This window comes from Tursiops truncatus, chromosome 15 (assembly GCF_011762595.2).
Source record: "Tursiops truncatus isolate mTurTru1 chromosome 15, mTurTru1.mat.Y, whole genome shotgun sequence".
Lineage (NCBI taxonomy): Eukaryota > Metazoa > Chordata > Mammalia > Artiodactyla > Delphinidae > Tursiops > Tursiops truncatus.
The window spans coordinates 47,040,337-47,059,776 of NC_047048.1; the positions used below are offsets into that span (position 1 = coordinate 47,040,337).

General features: G+C 36.4%; 1 protein-coding gene across 9 annotated transcripts in view; it reads left to right on the forward strand.

Annotated features, from left to right (window-relative positions):
- TASP1 (taspase 1) overlaps positions 1-19,440 on the forward strand; it is a 239,744-nt gene that overhangs the window by 12,327 nt on the left and 207,977 nt on the right. For all 9 annotated transcript variants that reach the window (XR_012326209.1, XM_073792645.1, XM_073792646.1 and 6 more), the window contains exons 3-4: positions 439-506; positions 2,218-2,286. Coding sequence is in view for 8 of the 9 variants with exons in the window: in XM_073792645.1 (XP_073648746.1) it covers positions 439-506; positions 2,218-2,286 (137 nt within the window). In the remaining variant the exon portion in view is untranslated. The remainder of the gene's footprint in view (positions 1-438; positions 507-2,217; positions 2,287-19,440) is intronic.

Here is a 19,440-nt window from a genome sequence, read left to right on the forward strand (position 1 = left end):
GTATTATTCAGAAACTACCTAGTTTTCTGAAGTCACTCTTAAGAATTCTGGCAGGGACTTTCCAAAGGTCAACAGAGAGGAACTTAGAGGGACTCTGTCCTTGACACTGCCTGGGTTATCAACTCCAGCTAAAAAACTCCTAACTTTGGAGAAGTTTTCGAAAGGAGAGGTGACCTTGGGGAAGCTGCTCTGGGGACATAAGCTATTTCTGGTGCCTCTAGTAGGAAAATAGCTGTTGAAAGAGGAGATAAGGCATGGTATTAAAAAGACTTATGGTGCAGAAAGAAGCTGTTAGATTTTTAAGACTCCATGCACTTAGGACAATAGTTTTATTGTCACTAGGAGAGCATCAGTTTATATGAGCTATTTATATATAATATAAGCAAGGTCTCTGATATCTTAATGACAGTTGACAATTGACTTTTTTTTTCACTACAGGTGCAGGTTATCATTCTGAATCCAAAGCCAAGGAATATAAACACGTATGCAAACGAGCTTGTCAGAAGGTATGAAGAGAATGTATTCTGTCTGATTGAAACAGTTTAGTTTTGACCAAAAGCAGCTTTACCTTGAAATTCAAAATTTTAAGGTTTGATTTATAAGACAGTCTTTGGTTTGGGCCACAAAGTAATTTTGCTCGTATTTGTGGGGTCTTTTTTTGTTTTGTTTTGTGTTTTTTATTCTCCAAATCATGTTTAGATCTTTTCCTTCCTTTCCCAGATCAAAGTCTGTATTTTTGGAATTGTGGGCACATAATCATATATCTTTTAATCTTTGAAACGGCACTGAGCTCTATAGAAGGGGTAGGGAAAACAGCTCAAAGGCAGCCAATGTGTCTTTCTATGAAGGGAAGAAAAAAAATAATAAAAAATTAAAATGGGTGTTCTTCTTAGGGAGATTATCCTGTACTTTTTCCTTCTGTTTTTCCATCACATAATTTTTATCATAGCAAATTCATTGTCATTCCTGAGTTTAACTTTGCCCTTGTACTCAGTTGTGCTTTTTTTTTTTATCTTTGTTTTTTGAGGTTTTGCTAAATTGTTGAATACTTAATGTGGGGGCAGGAATGGACTCAGAAGAAATATTGTTTGTTTTTATTTTGATCCTGACTGTATACTCTTGTAGGCAAACCTTCCATTACTTTTTATGCAAATAGAATGTTAATTGGACATTGCATATCAAGTAAATAGGGGTCTCTCAGCTCTTTTCATTTATATTTACATACCATTTAAAGAAGATTATACTTTATTAGCGATCCAAGATTTTTCTTATGAATGAAATCTCATAAATGAATAAGAATATTTGGTTACAGGGATTTCATTTTAAAAAGAAATTTATAATAAAGGTAAATATTCTTCAAGCTATTTTATATTACTTTATCTTATTTTTCAAAGTGTGAAATCTTATTGTTATCTGAGAAGAAATGGTTTTATAGGAATATAGTTCTGTATATAATACATTTAGAGCGTGTAACCAGCCTCCTTAATTTATACAACAAATGAACTTCTTAAAAGTTTCATGAGGAATACAGTGCTTAGTTTTTGATCTTTGTTGAATAAATCGGAGCTTCAATTATTCATTTAAAAATCAGTCTTCCTTCTCTTTCTTTCCTGTCTTAGTTTATACCTAAGAAGCAAGGTGATTTTAGTGACCTTTGCTCTCTATAGATTATATTACAAAGGAAGATTATATGTTTATCTCGATGTAGAATACCTTATAGAATCAAAAATGCTTTTGTCAAAAGTATGCTCCATCTAAGGATTCTGAAATGCCTCTGTGACTGAAAGTAACTACTTTTTATTGTTAGGGGTAGAGAGAGTAGTAATGGTGGGATGAGAAATGGTTAGCTTAGTCTGTATAAAATATGAATTCAAATTTCAAAATGGAATTCATATAATTTCTATGGTTCTGTGAACTGCCCTGTGATGAATGAAGCCCTTTCACTTACTAAATTCCTTGCATTTTGTATTTAGTGGCTAAATTTATTCATTGTCTTAATTTGAATAATAATAAGTGAGCTATATTACAAATTATCCTGAATAATTGCTTATCTTAAATCTAAGTCGTTTATGTCTTGAGGTATGGAACGGAACTCTAGTGATCAATTTTTATTAACTCTGAATGTCTCCTACACTTCTTCAAGCCTTTGGAAAGTTTCTGGGTATGTTTAAGAAGTTGTGGTTTTAAAATGAATAATCTTGCCCCTTGGTTTCATAGGCAATTGAAAAGCTACAGGCTGGTGCCCTTGCAACAGATGCAGTGACTGCAGCCCTCGTGGAACTTGAGGTATTTCTTTTCTCTATTTGTTTCATTTAAAATATTTGTGAGTTTATGCTCATTATTCTTAAATGACGTGAAACTGTTGTTTAGTCAACCATCAATTATATGACCAGCGTTTCTCAACAATATTAACAAGGTATGAAGAACCCTGTGATTTTGTTAGGTTGTTCTCATTGGAGACTTCTCCGAGTAATATAAAAAAGTTGGTTAAATTCATTTTTCCCTGGTTTTGTGAGATTCATGAATACAAGTTACTGGTGATTGGATGCTTGAATTTCCTGAATATTTTCAGAAGAAAAATTCCTGAAGTTAACACCTCCTGAAAGTAATATATGTTCTGTTGTTTAGAAAACAAAAAATTCCAACTGTCTAGAAGTGTCCAAAGTGGAGGGGGAAGTTTCCTCACAAACTTAGCAGTTGGATATATATCCTGAAGCTGTGCTCTGTGAGGTGTGTCTTGTCCAGTGTGATAGGTTGGTCTCCAGTTAATTGTGGACATTGAGGAATTCATTGAGGAGGTTCTCAAGTTCACTGTAATCCTTGCTCCTCCAGAGTGAGGGTCTCTTAATTGTCTTAATCTGGAACCCTGAGGATGAGTTTGTTCAGGGGATACTGAGGGCTTCAGAAGACCGACTTCTGTTGCTCAAACTTAGAGAAGACTGATTAGTGTAAGTCAGTTTAGAGCAGTGGTCTCCAACCTTTTTGGCACCAGGGACCAGTTTCGTGGAAGACAATTTTTCCACAGACTCAGGGAGGGGAGGGGATGGTTTTGGGATGATTCAAGTGCATTACATTTATTGTGCACTTTATTTCTATTATTATTGCATTGTAATATATAATGAAATAATTATATAACTCACCATAATACAGAATCAGTGGAAGCCCTGAGCTTGTTTTCGTGCAACTAGATGGTCCCATATGGGGGTGATGGGAGACAGTGACACCCGAAGTGTGGCTTATGTCCAGTCTGCTCCGTAAGATGCAGCTTAATTGCCACTCACTGATAGGGTTTTGGTATGAGTCTGCAAGCCATTGATTTATTATGGTCTCTGTGCAGTCAAACCTCTCTGCTAATGATAATCTGTATTTGCAGCCGCTCCCCAGTGCTAGCATCACTGCCTCAGCTCTACCTCAGATCATCAGGCATTGGATTCTCATAAGGAGCGTGCAACCTAGATCCCTCGCATGCGCAGTTCACCGTAAGGTTTGCACTCCTATGAGAATCTAATGCCACTGCTGATCTGACAGGAGGCGGAGCTCAGGTGGTAATGCGAGCGATGGGGAGTGACTGTAAATACAGATGAAGCTTCACTCGCTCACCCACTGCTCACCTCCTGCTGTGCGGCCCAGTTCCTAACAGGCCATGGACTAGTAGCAGTCCATGACCCTGGGGTTGGGGACCCCTGGTTTAGAGAACAGTGAACAAATAGTTATTTCCTTGAGAAGATAACTAGGGGAATCAAATAAGACATGAAGATAAAACAGGGATGAGTTTGAGGGAGGAGGTGTTAGAGTACACTGTCCCAAATTGACTGGATTAGGCTCTCATATCAGGGCACCTACCCTGACAGGCCAGGCCTTGCTTTTACCTGCGAAGATTGCCCAGGAGTTTACCAAAAGTCCTGGACATGTTTTCTGTATATTCCGCTGGTTAATTGCAGCGTTACGCTTTTAATCGTGCTCTGTAGGTTGTACTCTATCTTGTTAACACTTTGAGCTTGGTCCTAGGGTATGTAGTCAAGAAAGGTGAATATATGGTGGGCACCAGTTCCACTGTAGTTTGGTCCCTGAGGTGTGTGACTTGGGGATATGTGGTCTCCTTCCTGTTGAGACTGATACATCTTATACGAGCTCTACCAATCAGTAGCCATGAGTCCCTGCGCACCTCACAGACTCTCCCTGACTCAGTTTACCCATTTATAATACGGGGATGATAATTTCTACTTTACAGAGTCATGAAGATTGAGTTAACATACGATAATCACTTAGAACAGTATGAGGCACATAGTAAACACCTTGTAACTGTTAGTAGCTATTATTGTTGTGAGGTGCTTTGGAAATTATATCTATGAGGTGAATATTTATGTTAACTCTTTACATTGTCAAAGGAAAGTTAATTATATGTTGTGGGTAAAAGGGCAAAAGTGACACAAGGAAGAAGATTGATGTGCTTACCACCAAATCTTACCTTTACTCAAAACACACACAAGGAAAGCTTCATCTAACTTAATTCAGTTATTAATTGCAAATTACTCTTCTTTGTGTAGAAGACAATGTCCTGAGGTTACAGGTGCATGGAGCCCGTGTGGGTCTGGGGAAAGAAGATTAATGAATAGCTGGGTATATATTGTACCATAATGGCAACTATGAATACAACACTGAATAAAATTAAGTTTTCCTTTTTCTTTTCATCTTAGAATAACTTTAATTTTCTCAGGTCCTACTTATATCATGCCCAGTATTTCATTACATTTTTCCCATGATGAATCAATCCTACTTTTAAAGAGTTTACTTATGTATACTTAATAATGATTTAAAATACATTTTGGAGTGAGTTACATGTGAGTAAATGAGCTTTATAGTTTTGAATGATGACCTGTGTTTTTTAAGAGTGTGGATATGAAGGTTTTTTAAAAAAACAAATGTGTTCTGTTATTTTGATTGGACTATGTTATATGGCCTGAGTGAGTTTAGTGTACTTTCCTCCCTTTAATTATTAAGCTTGGTGAAGAATTTCAATGAACTATCTTGAAAAATTCATTTTTATCTGGGATCTCTGATTGAAATATATGTCAGTAGTTTAAAGGTTAAGGCTACACTAACTGGAGGAATTTGCCTGAATCTTAAGAATTACGTTGGAAGTCATGTCATATACTGCCCCCTGCAGTTTCAGTCACCTTGGATAATTGTGATTCATCACCTTTGAATAGGGTGAAGTCTTCAAATAAAGAGTTTAATCAAAGAGGTATTGTAATAGTTTGAGTCAATGGAAAGATATATAAAAATTGGATTCTTGTATTTTCTGTACCTAGAGAAATATAAGTAACAATATTAAGTCCTTTCAGCCAACTGAAAATTCCCAGAGTCTGATTTATACTGTGTTATGTTTAATTTGAGAGTAACCACTTATCTTTAGTTTTGATCAGTCTATTTAGTAGAGCTAAGTTTTGTCCTAATTGTCAAATAGATATGGGCGATCATTATACCTTTGTCTTTTGACTTTGGTATATACTTTTGACTTAAAAAAAAACATACTTTTTAAACTTGTTTGTTACATTATTACTTAGGCAGATAACTAAAATTGGTTTGAGTTTCCTGAGGGCTTTACTAACTGTAGATTGAAATGACTGAAATGGTTTAATGGTCCTTATTGGCTAGAAGGGGTATCTGGCCTTGTATTTTGGAAAATATGAAAATTTGCATTTACCCAAATAGTGAGGAGTACACTGACCTCAACTTGTTGCCACGGAGGAGGAAGAGACAAGGTGAAAGGAAAGAAAATTTATAATAGAAAAAAATGTGTTTCGGTGGCCTCTGTAACTTAACCAGGCTACTTAGACAAATCATTTTTGAGCTTTTCTTGGAATCCCATTCCCTTGTGTAGTTTAATTTTTCTCATCCACCAGGACAAACAAGTGGTGTTATCATAAGACTACAACTTCTGGGCACCAGAGGGAGTGTTCCCTTCATACAAATAAGGGGTGGGGGGCATGTGCATAAGTTCCTGCCTAGTAAACTGACTAGCTTCTTCCTTTGGGGTTTTGGGAGGGAAGGTGGCCATTTGTATGAGAGGTGTTCTGCAGTGTGGAGTTGAAAATGAGATGATGCCAAAGTGCATTTTGTTTATCTTCAAAATGTGGTGAAGGAAATGGAAAGGTCAGTTTTTTAGATCATATTTTAATAATTTATTGTTAAAGTGATTTGGTCCCATTGTTTCATTTAACTATTAATAGTTTTTTTGAGATTCTTTTTTATACCTGATGGGAAATGGACTTCTATCAACCCTGATTTCCCTCACAGCAGAGAAGATAAATTTGTGAAACAATTTGATCTTCATACCTAGGGCTGTGCATTTGGGAGACAGTTGTTTTCATGCCTGTTTTTGAAATAGTTTTGGTTCGGGTAGTGACAGTAGATTTAAAATTCTAGACCATAATTTTGCACATTTCACATGTATAGCTTCTAATATGAATTTCTTATGTGAGAAAATTAGATATAGATCTGGGTGAGTCATGATGCCACTGCTAAAGTAGAGAGCTTTTCATAGATTCTGACAGAAAATGAACTCATAAAATGCTTACTGAAGCGCCCTTTGCACATCAGTATATTTTTCTTAAGAAGTACGAAGATGTGCTTTAAAAAGTTCTAGTAAGGAATAATAGGTGAAATATGACTGACAAACTTTTGAGAGGTTACTTGTCGTTTTGTGAGGAAACTGATGAATCTGGCTGGCTGGCTGGTGTACCCTTTGAGAGATTTTGGTTAACTCATTTTGAAAACTGATTATTTTGGTAGGTAGAATACTATGCATTAGCAATAGTGATAGATATAGCTTTTAAATTTCATATAGTGAAAGGTAAATTGCACAGGCTCCCTTGTTAAAAATGTTTTGTTGAACTTATGTTATTCTAAGTGGACCCTGCTGTTCTTTTGTTGACTTGCTTCATTCTTTAAGTCTTCCTATGGTCAGGGGAGATGGTAATTCATGGTCCTAACTTGTTTATTGTCCAAATGCTTTAGCATTTAAAGGGCAGTGTATATTGGGCACAAGTTTTTATGTCTGCTAAAAGTGGTCCATTGTCTTTGGATCTCTATATAATCCAATATGATTCTTGCTTATAAACTCTAGAAACTCCTTTAAAAAGTAACTTCTTATCCAGATGGCTGATAGTTTGGGGTGTGAGAGAAAAAATGTAGGTATTTGCATTACTGTATATTTATATTATTATATGTAATATTGTTATGCATTTATCTGACCTCTACATCCTGAGATGTAGAGCCAGCTCTGCATGCATTTCTATAAAGCAGGGGTCTCCAGAATGTCATCACCATTGAGTAGTCTGTTGTTGGTGGACCACAGCCCAGGCCTCTGTGCAGCTGCAGGATTAGGCCACACACCCTTCCCTTGGCCTTATGCTTCTGGCTGGAATTGTTTGTGTGCCTCAGGGGGAGAGAAGGCCTGCCAGTCCCTGGGATGCTTAGGGGTCATGAAGATGGTGTGGCTTGCTCCTGGCATATGGGCATATCTAGGATGGGAGGGAATATTGGGAAGGTCTGATATAACCCCCTGTCTCTCGCCAAGCCTGTAGCAAATTCAGTTGTGGGGTTTCTTTGTGATTAGATGCTTAACCACACCTCCTCCCTACCCCGCTTCAGTGTTTGGTTTTTGTTGCAAAAAAGTAGGGGCATCTGTTTTACACTCATTTATGTTTATTTGAGAGGTTAAAAATTATTTAAATAAATGAGCATCTTTGTTCTTCTGCACATTTTTTTGTTTTGCAGAAATCATCTTTTCATATGCAAAGGGTGCTGAGTATTTAAGTGGTTCCTTGCTTCCTCCTCCCCTCCGCTCCTGGACAGGGCTGAACACATTGGAAAGACAGCTCCATGCATTTAGCTCACATACACACAAGTGCCCATTAACCATGTGACTGAGGAGTCTAATTTTAGACCTACTACCCCTGAAAGTCTCATTTTTCTCTTCCATTGACAATATCTTTTATTCTCTGTAATGGGGAGGGGGTTCCTGTTTTTAAGTATGGGAAGCAAGCAGTTTTACCTTTTCTACTTTGTAGTACTTAAAATGTTTTCATTGCATGACATTTGGATTTTGACTTCGGATGCTCTTTTTACTTTTTTTTTTCAACTTGGTATCATTGATTATTTCAGTCAAAGACCCTATTTTGCTCTGTTTAGCAGTATTTCCAGGGGTGCTTCAGTATTTCTGTGTATTCCAAGTGTTTATAGAGTCTTTATGTTTCTCTGCATTTTTTTTTTTATTTATTTTTTTTATTTTTTGAGGTGTACACACACAGTTACACTTCATGGAGTTGCATCCAGCCAAGTGTCCATGTTCTTCTTGTGAAGAGGCAGAGAAAAATCACCTCTCCCAAGAATTTCCACCTTCTGACCAAGGGAAATGTGTCCTGAAGAGCTGTACGCAGATGGGAGGCAACTTGTTTGCTTGTTCTGCTGCTATAGAGCATTGAGTTAATTAGAAGACAGGCTGTGGGTGGCCAAGTACAGACAAAGAAGCACCAGACAGAGCCCAGTTAGCCCGGGGCAGTAAAAGTAAGTTACACTCTTTTTAAAACACTTTTTTGAGTACTGATGCTGAGTCTTGCCTTTAGTACTAAGGGGCAACTTGTAACTTACTGTTTGTGTTTACACAGTAGATGCATCTGTTCTTTTCCTCAGACCCTAGAAACTAAACACGCTCTCTAGCGCAAAGTACCTGCTTAATTAAGGAAAAGCAGTGATTCTTTTTTCTTTTAACTTTTTTTAGAATAAAAAGAGAACTGAATCAGTTATTACATTTCAGATTAATTTTTACACTGCATCAAAACTGTGTATTAGTTTTTGGCCAAGTCAAAACACTTAAGTACAGAGCTTGTTATGTTACAGAGCTTTATACTGACGGGAACATGAAAACAGTTTCACCTTTTTCTAGCCATTTCCTGGTGACTTCTGTGGAACTTATCAGATGAATTCATCTTGGCTGAATCTGGTAGAAGGTATGGTCTGAGACCAGACTTAGCAGTTCCTGAGGAGCTTGTAGCTTTATGTATGAGCCCTTGTTTTGCTCTGGGAGTTATTATTCTCCAAGAATATACTACATTTTAGAATTCAGCTTTGAGCTACTTAAAGCTACATTTGGTAGTGTGGTGGAATTGGTGGTAATTCTGTGTTTTGATTATGTGGCAGCAATTTAGACTTTTGGATTGAGTGTAAAATGTCTTCTTCTAAATTAATAGAGATATTAGATTTATTGGCCCTTGGATTTATAGTGCTGTGATTATTGAATCATTTCATATGTGTTGGGTGTGTATATGTGTGTGTGTGTGCGTGTGTGTGTGTGTGTGTTTGGATCTATATTCTTTGGGGCATCAATTTTATAATCTAACATCTACTGGTTTTTTGCTTTTTAGCTTTTGGTAATGAAGGGCTAGGCTAAGAAGATTTTTCTGTGCTCAGCAAATCACAGGCTGATATCATGAAGGTCAATCTGAAAGACTGCCTTTGATTTTAAGTTTTTGTCTATCTCTCAAATGTAGGACTGTATTCAGAATCTGGAAGGGAATGAGGAGGAACTTAAGTTATATAACTTTTAGGAATCTCATCAAGATCATATCCTACATCCTGCTACAAAGCAGAACAAAGCATTACTTCTGTTTTTTCCCCACTCATTCTCTCTGTCTACCTGCCGTCTAATTTTTATGTGTACAGCAGGCTTTACCTAAGTGTTAGAATAATGAAGGATTGCATCTCCCTATAGCAGAGCAAACAGTTTAAAATGGAATCCTAGGCATCCCAGTTGAGAATAGTGCTTTGGCCATTCCTACTGCCAGGGAGTTTTTACTGGCAGTCATTCCCACTCAGGGTCCAGCCTCCTGCATGGTATACTCATTTCCTGACAGTTCATGACATGCGTATAACATAGGGTATCAACACTATAACATTTACTAGCCTTCTCAGAAAATTCTGAGTGGGGAACTTATTTTTATTTTCCTCTTTTGGAGTATGTACAGATGTTAACATTTTCTAGTGGGTTGGAAATCTTTTAAATAAAAAGCATAGTTATAAGTTACTACTTATAAGTTAGTGACACCCCTCTCACCCCTCCAATCTACCATGTCCTCACTTCACATTTGATAGAAGGATAGTTTACATTATTATAATTCTGTGGTCTGTTAGGTTCTTTTTGAGTGATATTTCCATATTATTGTCAACGTGGTTAAAAGGTATAGTTATTTAGGTTGAAGGGAAGTATAAGTAGATGCCAAGTTTGGCTTTACTAGAGAAACAGCTACATTTGTCTTTTTCTATTGTAGCTCATGTGGAAAAGACAATTTCAGGTACCGTGTGCGCTAAGCTCCTCCTGGACATCGTAAAGAATCCAATTAAAACAAAGTTTAAAACTATTTCAGATGTGCAGGTCTATGGAAGCCAATATTTTATGTTAGAGATTTGTGTTATGTTTGACAAGTAACTCTTTGTACTGCAATTCTGTGGCTTTCAATTAAAAAAAAAAAAAACCATGAAAATAAACTGCTGTGATGTGATTTTTCTACTCAATTTTGCTATGTCTTTATTTGCAAATTAGGCAGATTAATAATGGAAAGGAGGTGAATACAGGTAGGCAGTGCTTTTTTATTAAAATACTTTTAATAATAAAGTAGAGAAAAAAGGTGGTTCTGTTTTTTGACAGAATATTGCATGCCAGATCAACAAATGCTCTAATGAACAAAAGCAATACTTGATGCATTTATTCTAAATTTCTATTCAGTAGAAGAGCTTGGACACTTCAAGAAGATCATTAACAAGTCTTAGTTCCTAATACATATGCTGTTGTGTGTTAGTTTTTTTTTTTTTAATATAAACTATGTTTTTTTGTGTGTAATTGAACAGTTAAAAAAATGAACTGTCACAGATAATAAAACTGGGTATTCAACATACTATATTTGACTCAACTGTTCACAGAGTGTGATGCAAACAAATGTTCTCTTAACTTACATCCAGCATGGCTAAAATATTACTTTAACACATGTTAAAAGTAGAGCACTGTAACTATTTGGCTAGATACAATTCCGGGCTGTCTGAATTGAGTAATTTCCTCAGGCATTCCAACTTTGATCAATCACAGCACGAACTTTTAGCATGTCTGTAAAGCAGCCAGTGCATCTGTAAATATGTCCCGAGGTAGAGAGAAAAGAGAGAATGCCAAAAAAGAAAGAATACTTTCTGTCGTTAAGGAGCAGTTACAGAATGAAAATGGAAAGTTTTTGTTTCCCTAGGAACTCTTTTTAGATGATTGAGCCTCTGATGTCTAAGTATGCCCTGTGGTTCTGTATTAATGAATGAAAGATACTTCATTTGGGCCTAGTAGAAATGTTTTCTGGCTAACTCTGCTGAAACGTACTGGTTAGAGTTCATTTATTCTTAAACTTTCCAGTCTTTGTTAATATAGTATTAATTGGCTAAAAACCTAAACATACACAATAGCATGTATCTCAGTAAATCATGTCTTAATTGTTTATAGCTAGTATTTGGGTGAAAATATTCTTATATGACCCTGTTTTAGAGAATAACTCTAAGAACAGGCAGCGCCACTGCAGAAGTAATCTCTTTGCTTTCACCACATGGAGGAAAATAGGTTTTTCTGGGTTTTATCTTCAGTGACCTGGAAATGAATTTGCAAATATCTACTGGTTTCTGTACACAAACTAGGATAATTTATAATGGTAAATTGCCCTCTTGGACACAGCATGCTTATATCACATGCATGTAACTTCCTTGGGGATATTTTAAGGTGTAATAAACAACTATTTGCAAACTGGGTGTTAAGTTGGATAATATAGCTTGCTTCTTTCTGACCTTGTTTTCTGTAGTCCTAGGATAGCAGATACCATGACCTCCAATTAGCTCCAGTTGTGAAAAATCTGCTTTTTAGGTCAACATTGTACCAAACATCAGGAGGAATCCATCATCTTGTAATTTCTTATAATTTCTTGTAATTTCTATGTTGTTATTGTCCACATTGTCCAATTAGTCAGTCATGGAAAACACGGTTAATCAGTTAAGTAAAATTTACCAATAGTGAAAAAGTTTTATTGTAGTTTCATACTCTTTTCATTGAGTGTTTTCTCAGAACTAGACAAAGGGTAGTATAGTTCGTAGATTTACACCCTTTAAGCACATTCCCTATATCCCAAAAGAGGTACAGAGAAGTGGTGGACAGGCAAGTTGGAGAGGAAGATGGAAAGGCAAGGCCTGGGTGAGCTAATGTGACTTTCAGAGGCAGGGACTTGAACGGATTGCTAAGTTGGTTACCTTGTTGCTGTTTCCTGAATGCCATAATTTCTTCAAAATTCAATACTTTTTAAATTTCATGAGCCTACTGCTTTGAATTTAAAATCACTAAAGTTCACGCTGAGAACGTGAGAGCCAACTTTTACAAAAACTATGTGATATTTGGTATCCAGTTTATAGATAGGTTCTCAGTATCCGTTAATTATTTTCCCTGATTATCTCTTTGTCATTTTTTTTTGGTGTTACTCAACATGATTCCCCCCCCGCCCCCCCGCCCCATGTAACTGTATAAATTTTGTGTGTGTTTGGGTGTTTTTGGTTTGTTTGTTTTGCTCCAAATTTCTAGCTCCAAAGAGAATACTGTGTTTTTTCTCATCATTTTGACAATGGCAATTCACCATTGTATAAAGTTGTAGATGAAGTTGTCTATACTAATGGTGATCAAGGTAGTCTTGAGAAAAATAACATGATATTTCATCATTCTTCTTGTGGATTCTGGGTAGAAAGCTTGTCTGACTCATTTTGGAGGAGCAAAAAAGTATTATAAATTCCAATTGTCATAATCAGAAGATAAGTGGCATTTCTGACCACTAACCTGGCTCTCAGTTAAGTGTGTTGACACAGGGTAGTTAGTCTACAACACAGATTAAATGGCTTACTTCTGTATTTATCATTCTTCTTGTTTAAGTAGTAAGAAGTACAAATATTCAATATTTTCCGTATTCAGCAAGGCATGAGAATGAAATCATGATCTGTTGTTGGGACTGGCATTTGTGTCGAAGAGCTGCTTTGCCTAAAATCTGTATTATGTGGAAAACTGAAGACTTACCAAAACTGAGAGTTTGTATCTGGAGAAGCATGAGACCTTATTAACCTTTACAAAGTGAGATTGCAGAAGAGACAGTTTACAGATGTGTGTTGATTGGTCCATAGACAAGTTCTTAAAAATTGGAATTTGTTGTGAACATTTAAAATCAGGAGACTCATAAAAACCTGGATTTCTAACTTCTTTTGAAAAAAAGTGAGATCTGGTCACATGGAACATGCATTCTCTGAGGGTTGCAGTCTGCCAGGGCTGAGCGACAGCTGCCCCTTTTGAGTATAGGAAGCTGTGTAACTAAAACTATTTTTCAGCTCAAGGTACAGATGGAAATAAGGCTTGGACAGATATGCCAACTTTTGTGTTGTTGGAAGGCCTGAGAGAATGAACTGATGATTTAATTGGCCTCAGTTTTTTGCTCTAGAGTTTGCAAATTGTTGCAACAGGAATTTCTACCAAAAGTAAGAATAAGACTGGAATGAGCTTTGATTTGATTATTTAATATTGGAATTGGACTAAGGTATTAACTTATTATTTTGAAAATGAACTTCAAATCAAACTAAAGACTTTTCAAAAAATTTCCCACTGAAGTAATTTGAACCAGAACCAAGGTATATCACTCCAAAGAGTTTGAGCTGGAGCAGAAGCAGATCAAAATACTCTGTGACCTGGCTAAGCATGAACTAAATTGTTCCTTTATTTACTTCTAGTTCCAGAAGTAAAATATTATTTTCAGTGATTGTGGTGAAGAATGTACCAGAAATGACCATAAGTACAAGCATGTTGCACTGATTTCTGAACTTTGTCTTGCTAACCTCCTAGAGGATATTTAGCTTCCAACATCATTTGTCTTATCTTGATTCCATTAATTCTTGATGGAAAACATACTAAGGAAAATAATTGCTTTGTGCATAATATTTGTGGCTACATCTGTGATGATTACCTGGAAACTTTTGTATTCCTTTCACCATTGGCTCTCCCACATTTTATTAATCTTTTTTCCAGTTCATCTCATTTTTCTCCAGTAAAAGTTGAACCCTGCTTCCCAGAGTGATTAGCTTTTGTAGCCTCTCATGACTCACCTGTGCTTTCTTACTCTCCACCTCCTCTGTGCTGTTGCTCACAGATGCCTTTACAAGCCTCCTCAAGGTAGGGTTCAAGGAGAAAGTGAAGTTAAGCAGCTTGTGGAGTTCATGTAGATTGGAGTTTCTCAAGGAGAGGGCCATGGTCCAGCTGAATCAGAATCACTTGAGGTAGCTTGTTCCAAAAAAAAAAAAAAAAAAGAAGAGTCCCTACCTTTACCCCACATGACCTAGGTCAGAATCTATGGGGACAGGAGTCTGGAAATTTTCATTCTTCTGATTAAAAAAAAAAAACTTTTAGCTTTGAAATAATTGTAGATTCACAGCAGTTGTAAGAAATAATACAGAGAGATCCCTTGAGTCCTCTACCCAACACTGATAACCTTTTTTAAAAAAAAAATTTGCCATTAATCTTTTATCTAAAATAATTTACACTATAGTTTCAAAACTTTTTATTAAAGTATAGTATACATATAGAAAAGCATACACATTTATGGTACAGGGGCAGCTCCTTGAAGTTTTTGGAGTGAACCAGCACCCAGATTAGGAAACAACATTTGCAGCCCTCCAGAAGGCCCCTTCTGCCCCTTCCAGTCACTCCAGGGTAAAGCCTGTTCTGAAATGAAATCATGCAGTACGTATTCTTTTGTGTCTGCCTTTTTTTGTTTAATTCATAGAATGCAAAAGGTGAAATTCAAAGAACACAAAATTAGTCATTTTAAAGTAAATAATTCAGTGGCATTTAAACATTCATAATATCGTGCCACCACCACCTCTGTCTTGTTTCAAAATACTTTTCACTCCCCAAAGGGAAGCCTGTACCCATTAAGCAGTTGCTCTGTATTCCCTCCTGCCCAAATCCCTGGCAACCACCAATCTGCTTTCTGTCTCTCTGGATTTACCTATTCTGGATATTTCATATAAATGGAATCATACAATATGTGACTTTGTGTGTCTTCTTTCACTTAGCATAATATTTTCAAGGTTCTTCCACATTGTAACATGTATCAGTGCTTCATTCATTTTTGTGGAATATTATTCAACATTATTCATTTATATACCACAATTTTGTTTATCCGTACATCCATTGATGGACACTTGGGTGGTTTCCATTCTTTTGCTGTGAATAGTGTTTGCTATGAATAGTGAACAGTGTTCCTGTGAACATTCCTGTACAAGTGTTTGTTTATCAAGTTACTGGGTCATATGCTAATTCTTTTTTTGTGTGTATTTTATTTGTTTTTTGAATTATATTTTATTTTTAATACAGCAGGTTCTTATTAGTTATCTATTTTATACATATTAGTGTATATATGTCAATCCCAATCTTCCAATTCATCCCACCACCACCAACCGCCTCCCCGCCCCACTTTCCCCCCTTGGTGTCCATATGTTTATTCTCTACATCTGTGTCTCTGTTTCTGGCTTGCAAACCGGTTCATCTGTACCATTTTTCTAGATTTCACATATATACATTAATAAACAATATTTGTTTTCCTCTTTCTGACTTAATTCACTCTGTATGACAGTCTCTAGGTCTATCCACGTCTCTACAAATGACCCAATTTTGTTCCTTTTTATGGCTGAGTAACATTGCATTGTATATATGTACCACATCTTCTTTATCCATTTGTCTGTGGATGGGTATTTAGGTTGCATCCATGACCTGGCTATTGTAAATAGTGCTGCAGTGAACACTGGGGTGCATGTGTCTTTTTCAATTATGGTTTTCTCTGGGTATATGCCCAGTAGTGGAATCTCTGTGTCACATTGTAATTGTATTTTTAGTGTTTTAAGGATCCTCCATACTGTTCTCCATAGTGGCTCTATTGATTTACATTCCCACCAACAGTGCAAGAGGGTTCCCTTTTCTCCACACCCTCTCCAGAATTTGTTGTTTGTAGATTTTTTGATGATGACCATTCTGACTGGTGTGAGGTGATACCTAATTGTAGTTTTGATTTGCATTTCTCTAATAATTAGTGATGTTGAGCATCCTTCCATGTATTTGTTGGCAATCTGTATATCTTCTTTGGAGAAAATTCTATTTAGATCTTCTGCCCATTTTTTGATTGGGCTTTTTTCTTTTTTAATATTGAGCTGCATGAGCTGTTTATATATTTTGGAGATTAATCCTTTGCCCGTTGATTCGTTTGCAAATATTTTCTCCCATTCTGAGCATTATCTTTTCTTCTTGTTTATAGTTTCCTTTGCTGTGCAAAAGCTTTTAAGTTTCATTAGGTTCCATTTGTTTATTTTTGTTTTTATTTCCATTATTCTAGGAGGTGAGCCCAAAAAGACCTTGCTGTGATTTATGTCAAAGAGTGTTCTTCCTGTGTTTTCCTCTAAGAGTTTTACAGTGCCCGGTCTTACATTTAGGTCTCTAATCCATTTTGAGTTTATTTTTGTGTATGGTGTTAGGGAGTATTCTAATTTCATTCTTTTACATGTAGCTGTCCAGTTTTCCCAGCACCACTTATCGAAGAGTCTGTCTTTTCTCCATTGTATATCCTTGCCTCCTTTGTCATAGATTAGTCGACCATAGGTGTGTGGGTTTACCTCTGGGCTTTCTATCCTGTTCCATTGACCTATATTTCTGTTTTTGTGCCAGTACCATATTGTCTTGATTGCTGTAGCTTTGTAGTATAGTTTGAAGTCAGGGAGTCTGATTCCTCCAGCTCCGTTTTTTTCCCTGAAGATTGCTCTGGCTATTCGGGGTCTTTTGTGTCTCCATACAAATTTTAAGATTCTTTGTTCTAGTTCTGTAAAAAAATGCCATCGGGGGCTTCCCTGGTGGCGCAGTGGTTGAGAGTCCGCCTGCTGATGCAGGGGACGTGGGTTCGTGCCCCAGTCCGGGAAGATCCCACATGCCGTGGAGCGGCTGGGCCCGTGGGCCATGGCCGCTGAGCCTGTGCGTCCGGAACCTGTGTGCCGCAACGAGAGAGGCCACAGCAGTGAAAGGCCCGCGTACTGCAAAAAAAAAAAAAAAAAAAAAAAAAAAAATGCCATTGGTAATTTGATAGGGATTGCATTGAATCTCTAGATTGCTTTGGGTAGTATAGTCATTTTCACAATACTGATTCTTCTAATCCAAGAACATGGTATATCTCTCCATCTGTGTCATCTTTGATTTCTTTCATCAGTGTCTTATAGTTTTCTGAGTACAGGTCTTTTGTCTCCTTAGGTAGGTTTATTCCTAGGTATTTTATTTTTTTGTTACAGTGGTGAATGGGATTGTTTCCTTAATTTCTCTTTCTGATCTTTTGTTGTTAGTGTATAGGAATCCAAGAGATTTCTGTGCATTAATTTTGTATCCTGCAACTTTACCAAATTCATTGATTAGCTCTAGTTTCTGTGGCATCTTTAGAATTCTCTATGTATAGTATCATGTCATCTGCAAACAGTGACAGTTTTACTTCTTCTTTTCCAGTTTGTATTCCTTTTATTTCCTTTTCTTTTCTGATTGCTGTGGTTAGGACTTCCAAAAGTATGTTGAATAGTAGTATGTTTGAATACTTTGAATAAAGTATGTTGAATAGTAGTGGTGAGAGTGGACATCCTTGTCTTGTTCCTGATCTTAGAGGAAATTATTTCAGTTTTTCACCATTGAGAATGATGTTTGCTGTGGGTTTGTCGTATATGGCCTTTGTTATGTTGAGGTAGGTTCCCTCCATGCCCACTTTCTGGAGAGTTTTTGTCATAAATGGGTGTTGAATTTTGTCAAAAGCTTTTTCTGCATCTATTGATATGATCATATATATTTTTTTTTGTTTAAAACATCTTTATTGGAGTATAATTCCTTTACAATGGTGTGTTAGTTTCTGGTTTATAACAAAGTGAATCAGTTATACATATACATATGTCCCCACATCTCTTCCCTCTTGTGTCATATGGTTTTTATTATTCAATTTGTTAATATGGTGTATCATATTGATTGATTTGCATATATTGAAGAATCCTTGCATCCCTGGGATAAATCCCACTTGATCATGGTGTATGATCCTTTTAATGTGTTGTTGGATTCTGTTTGCTAGTATTTTGTTGAGGATTTTTGCATCTATATTCATCATTGGTATTGGTGTGTAATTTTCTTTTTTTGTAGTATCTTTGTCTGGTTTTGGTATCAGGGTGATGGTGGCTTCATAGAATGAGTTTGGGAGTGTTCCTTCCTCTGCAGTGTTTTGGAAGAGTTTGAGAAGGATGGGTGTTAGCTCTTCTCTAAATGTTAGATGGAATTCACCTGTGAAGCCATCTGGACCTGGGCTTTTGTTTGTTGGAAGATTTTTAATCACAGTTTCCATTTCAGTGCTTGTGATTGGTTTGTTTATATTTTCTATTTCTTCCTGGTTCAGTCTTGGAAGGTTATACCTTTCTAAGAATTTGTCCATTTCTTCCAGGTTGTCCATTTTATTGGCATAGAATTGCTTGCAGTAGTCTCTTACTGTGCTTTGTATTTCTGTGGTGTCCATTGTAACTTCTTTTTCATTTCTAATTTTATTGATTTGAGTCCTGTCCCCCTTTTTCTTGATGAGTCTGGCTAAAGGTTTATCAATTTTGTTTATCTTCTCAAAGAACTGTCTTTTAGTTTTATTTATCTTTTCTGTTGTTTTCTTTGTTTCTATTTCATTTATTTCTGCTCCGATCTTTATGATTTCTTTCCTTCTACTAACTTCGGGTTTTGTTTGTTCTTCTTTCTCTAGTTCCTTTAGGTGTAAGGTTAGATTGTTTATTTGAGATTTTTCTTGTTTCTTGAGGTAGATTGTATTGCTATAAACTTCCCTCTTAGAACTGCTTTTGCTACATCCCATAGGTTTTGGATCATCGTGTTTTCATTACATTTGTCTCTAGGTATTTTTTGATTTCCTCTTTGATTTCTTCAGTGTTCTCTTGGTTATTTAGTAATGTATTGTTTAGCCTCTATGTGTTTGTGTTTTTTACGTTTTTTTCCCTGTAATTGATTTCTAGTCTCTTAGCATTGTGGTTGGAAAAGATGCTTGATACGATTTCAATTTTCTTAAATTTACTGAGGCTTGATTTGTGACCCTAGATGTGATCTATCCTGGAGAATGTTCTGTGTATACTTGAGAAGATGTAATCTACTGTTTTTGGATGGAATGTCCTATAAATATCAATTAAATCTATCTGGTCTATTGTGTCATTTAAAGCTTGTGTTTCCGTATTAATTTTCTGTCTGGATGATCTCTCCATTGGTGTAAGTGAGGGGTTAAA